At 32.8% G+C, this 5,280-nt stretch overlaps 1 protein-coding gene across 1 annotated transcript; it reads left to right on the top strand.

Annotated features, from left to right (window-relative positions):
* The first annotated feature begins 1,856 nt into the window (after positions 1–1,856).
* Positions 1,857–5,060, top strand: LOC130712646 (calcium uptake protein, mitochondrial-like). The gene is made up of 7 exons (XM_057562468.1): positions 1,857–2,103; positions 2,220–2,509; positions 2,864–2,931; positions 3,019–3,242; positions 3,358–3,649; positions 3,736–4,032; positions 4,141–5,060. The coding sequence occupies exons 1-7, from the start codon at positions 2,018–2,020 to the stop codon at positions 4,345–4,347; spliced, it is 1,464 nt and encodes a 487-aa protein (XP_057418451.1). The 5' UTR covers positions 1,857–2,017; the 3' UTR covers positions 4,348–5,060.
* Positions 5,061–5,280: the final 220 nt, after the last annotated feature.

Here is a 5,280-nt window from a genome sequence, read left to right as displayed (position 1 = left end):
AGTAACTTTTACATTTTAGTAGGTAGTGTAAAAAATAGTAATAAGTTTTATTTATTGTTTTTTAAAAAATCCTCAACTTATGATGAATAATTATTATTAAATTAATTTTAATTTTAATTTTAATATATAACAAATTAGAAAGCTTTACAATTAGAAAGAAGTATAAAAGATTTTTTTTTGGTACAATAGAAGTATAAAAGATTAATATTAACTATCTAATATTGTTATTAATGTAAAGTTAGTCAATTTCAATTATTATTATTACTTTAAAATTTCCCTCATTTGTAATGAATAATTAAAATTTAAATAATATTAATATTTAATTTAAATATGAGAAATAAAAAAGTTTAACCATTACTAATTCATAATTAATAATAAGTGGATGTATATTGAAAGTTAAATAGAAAATTGTTTAACTTCATTGTTTAATCATTAATGCATTTAATACTTATAGCTCAAGTGAGCTTTACATATATATATAGATATAGATAGATGTGATAAAAAAAAAAAGATAGAGAGGAAAAAGGGTGTCCCGAGGTGTCTGCACTGTATAGTGATTTATAAACCATTGCTGAAAAATAAATGATTGAGATTGAAATTATAAACTTACACATATATAGAATGTTACGGTGTTCTTTATATTACAACCGTTAATTTTTCAATCAATAGTTTATCTTTTTCTTTTAAAAATGAGTCTTTGAGAAGAAATAGAAGAAAGAAATATAATAGATAATGTGATAAGAAAAAAGATATCATATCTTTTAATTGTTGGACGACAAATTAGCGCAAGAACCCAATTTTCATATTTTGGGAGACGACGGACAAAATTCATTTATTTTAAACAAAGTTGAGTCAATTTGCACATTCACAATAGACCAGGGGGACTAAAAGTAGCCAAAATAATTCAATAATGTTATCTTCACACCTCTCTTTGAGGTGGAGAGAGGTGGAATGAAGAGAGAGATAGAAAGAAAAGAAAAAGTAAAAGAGAGAAAGTATTAGATGTGATAGATGATAAGAGGAGAGAGATAGAAATAAAAAGAGGTGGAAATGAAGTGTTTCAAAAATGAGGTGTGTATATATCATTACTCAAAATAATTTTCCTTGTCAGACAAAAAAAATCACTAGTTAAACATAAGATATATTTAACTAATTTTAAATTTCCAATATGTTCAATAATTTTCATTGATGTGTTATTTATGTTTTTTTTTATAGGCTGATGTGTTATATATGTAGTATGTAATGATAATCAGTGGCGGACCTTTTAGGAGACAGGGAGGAGCTCTAGCTCCCCCAAAAATTCTAGAAAAAACTTTTAAAATGGATTGTAGTTAAGAAACTTATTCAATTAATTCAATATATACGTAAAAGAAGTATTTATAATGAAAATATTTCTGATGGTCTGGTGGTAGGAAATTTGCTTTTAACTTTGTTGTAAGGGGTTCGAACCCTGCCTTCCTCTATTTTTATGATATTTGGACATTTTTCCCTTTTTAACAACTAGTTTCAATAGCTTTTGACCAAAGTTTGGTTGACTTCTACAAATATTTAAGCTTATTTCTTTTATTGCTCTTTAAATATTTATTTAAGATTTCATCTACTTTTTTCCTCCTTATCATTAAATTTAATGATAAAATGAATTTCAATGATATTTTGTTTTTCTTTTCACAGACAAATGAGAGTTTGTGTTTGCGTGTGTGAGAGAGATTAATTTAATCAAAATAACATACAAATATGATAAATTTTTCTCATGAAACTACCCATTAGCGTAAAAAAAAACTTTTTTAAAAATAAAATATTTAATCATCTTATTTGAGCTCCCCCAAACTTTTTCTTCAAGTTCCGCCACTGATGATAATGTAGATAAAGATATGGGGCGCAGCAAGCTCGCTCAAATTCAATGGCTCTTTGAGAAATCAAATCACAACCACAGACCAACTTAGCAACTTACAATCTGAGTCAAACCACATATTCCCCGCTCCTTCCGTTGCATCTGAGTCAATGCCATATGCTGTGAATGAATAATAATCAATGTTCCATCCTTCTTCAACCCTTTCTCTTTAGTTACAACCTCAAATTCTACCTCCAACTCAATTGTATTGAGTGAGTAACATTGTATTTGTGTATGTATACGTACATGCATTCCTCTGTGCTTGTCTCTATACATACATTGTTTTCCTTGTTTCACAAATAAACCATAGCATGTTTTCTTATGGCAGAAGTATTCAACTGTGTCTACGGCATAACATAAGGCCGTTGTGCACCCAATCAAAACGCTCCACCACGCCGTCGTCATCTTCGTTGAGTTCCTTTGGTGGGTTCGGACATAATGGTGACAACAATTTGGAGTGGTTTCTTAGATCAATCACTTCTGGGGTTGTGGTTGTTGGCTCCACCTTAGGCTATTGGTATTGGTCTTCTTTATCTTCTCCAGCATTCGCTGATTATAATGCAACTGAGGAACAGCTCCAACAAAATTCCCAAAACAGATCCAAGTTCCTCTTTAATGGTAACTTAATGCACCTATTGCCAGTGGATTGAAACCATTTATGACACATGTTTGAATATGTACATTGATTAAAATTGCATTCACTTGAATTGATGATAAGTTACACTGATTATGTTATTTTCATGATCTTCAGTTGCAATGCCAAATATTTTCTTCCTAAATTGGCCTTTAATTCATGATCATAGGTATTATCATTGGATAAATAATAGACTCACTAGCCTGTTAGGATTGGACAAAACATGATGGATATATATATATATATATATATATATGTGAGATTGGTGTATTTTAATTGTTAAATTTATTTGCTTTGGCGCTAACACTTGGATTTCTTGTGTTTCTCTTATGCTGCAGATGGTTATAGAAGAAGAGTGTTCTTCAATTATGAGAAACGCATTCGCTTACAGAGCCCTCCTGAAAAGGTGATTAATCTTGTTAACATGAATTTGTATAATGGTCAGCTATGTTGTTTTTGTTTCTTTGGATTAAAAACCAGTATCATACTCCAGGTTTTCGAGTACTTTGCAACGGTTCGAACCCCTAGCGGTGAGGTTTTCATGACACCTGCAGATTTGATGCGTGCCATTGTTCCTGTCTTTCCTCCTTCTGAATCAAACCGAGTTAGAGAGGGTTTTCTAAGAGGGGAGCAGGTTCCTGGCCAGTTACAGTGTGAACCTTCAGATTTTTTCATGCTCTTTGACACCAACAGTGATGGACTCATTTCTTTTCCAGAGTGAGTAATGAATATTTATAGTCTCTTCTATTTGCTTTAACTATGAACCATATTTGTTCAGAGCTCAAGGGCTATGTAATGTTAAATAATATAACCTCCTCTTTCTTGACACCAGGTACATCTTTTTTGTAACACTCCTCAGCATCCCAGAGTCAAGCTTTTCAGTGGCTTTTAAAATGTTTGATATCGACAATAACGGGGAAATAGACAAGCAAGAATTCAAGAAAGTGATGGCGTTGATGCGATCTCAGAACAGACAAGGAGCTAACCACAGAGATGGACGGCGCCTAGGTGTGAAATCTTCAATAGAAAATGGGGGTCTCTTGGAGTATTTTTTTGGCAAAGATGGAAATGCTTGCTTGCAACATGGAAGATTTGTTGAGTTCTTAAGACACTTGCATGATGAGGTATGTCCTCCCAATCTAATGATTTTGCAGCACATCCTTCTATGATCAACAACATTTAGGTGACAAGATAATGTTTTAATTTGCAGATCTTGAGATTAGAGTTTTCCCATTATGATTACAATAAAAAAGGGACCATTTCAGCCAAAGATTTTGCCCTGTCCCTGGTTGCATCTGCAGACATCAATCACATAAACAAACTGTTAGATAGAGTTGAAGAATTAAGCAGTGACCAGCACCTAAGAGATATAAGAATTACATATGAGGAATTTCAAGCCTTTGCAGAACTGCGGAAGAAGTTGCAATCCTTCTCTCTGGCCTTATTCAGTTATGGAAAAATTAATGGGGTGTTGACAAAGAATGATTTTCAGAGAGCAGCATCTCAGGTACTAATAATATATCCATATGCTATAAAATAAATGTGCAGAAGTAAGCTATTCACTAATTTTAATTCAGTAAAAACATCTTATGGTATCATGTTATATTTAATGCAGGTATGTGGCATCTGTGTTACAGATAAAGTGGTTGACATAATATTTCATGTGTTTGATGCTAACCGTGATGGAAACTTAAGTGCAAGCGAGTTTGTGAGAGTGATACAGAGAAGAGAAAATAAGTCATCAGGTGTTGGCTTTGGAAGTTTGATATCTTGCTGTATGAATTGTGTCAGTAATTTGTCATCATCTAAACTTCAATTATGATGGGACACATTCAGAAGCATCCATCTTCACCACTCAGAAATTAAAGCGAGGGTGTGATATGCAGATTTTGGTTCCCAGCCGAGGCCAAACGGGTCATCCTACATTCACACAATCAAGGAATTTGATCCGTTCAATCAAAATCCGGCTCATATATTTCATCAAGATCGAACAACAGAAATAAGCTTAAAATGTGTGCCGTTCAATCAAATGACTTAAATTTCCTGTCTGCTTGAATTCCTTACATAAGGGAATCCAAATTCACATGCATCTTCAGCATGATGCGCCTGCTGTCTACTCAGATATGTACAGATTGTTGGGGTTAAATCTTCTTGTGAGGATACCTGTCATTCCGGCTGCCTTAAAAATATTCTTGCTTCCCATAATTTTTGGTTTCTTGGGCCATCTTACCCCAAGTGTTAATGTTTGTAATATAAAATTTAACCTATAGTGGCTAGATTAAGTCTGAAAATTCTAATTACATCTCATTCTTTGTAACTTGGGAACATTCTAAATATTTTAGCCCCAGATGAATGAGTGTGTAAGTGACATTAATTCATTGGACTTTTCGAAAAAAAAGTTGCAGAAAGAAGCTCAAAAGAAAGGTTTAATTATTCAAGGACAAAAATAGTATTAAGATCAGTTGGTAAAACATTCATGTTTCAAAATCCTAGTCGTTTGACAAAAAAAAAAAGGCTTTGACAATGATCTTATATCAACCCAGTGTCTAGATGGAAATGACCTTTCTAGTTCATCGCCAACCGCGACTTAGACATAAGCAATAATAATTTCAGCACTTAAGATTCTCAGGGAGTTCAAAAACTTCTCAAATTTGGTATCATTTCACCTTACCAATAATAAACTTGAAGGATCTATTCCGACATGATTAGTAGAGCTTACGAGCCCATTTGGATGCCCGTTAGAAAGAACGAAAAC

The sequence above is a fragment of the Lotus japonicus genome, chromosome 4 (assembly GCF_012489685.1).
Source record: "Lotus japonicus ecotype B-129 chromosome 4, LjGifu_v1.2".
NCBI lineage: Eukaryota > Viridiplantae > Streptophyta > Magnoliopsida > Fabales > Fabaceae > Lotus > Lotus japonicus.
Note: the sequence above shows the minus strand (reverse complement) of the source record. Positions and strands in the feature narration are given on the sequence as shown.

What these genes read in the sequence shown, in the direction of transcription:
- LOC130712646 (XM_057562468.1), top strand. Translation starts at nt 2,018, where the DNA reads ATGAATAATAATCAATGTTCCATCCTTCTTCAACCCTTTCTCTTTAGT. An exon ending in TACAGAGCCCTCCTGAAAAG is followed by an intron (nt 2,932 to 3,018) that starts GTGATTAATCTT and finishes ATCATACTCCAG; the next exon opens with GTTTTCGAGTACTTTGCAAC. An exon ending in GGACTCATTTCTTTTCCAGA is followed by an intron (nt 3,243 to 3,357) that starts GTGAGTAATGAA and finishes TCTTGACACCAG; the next exon opens with GTACATCTTTTTTGTAACAC.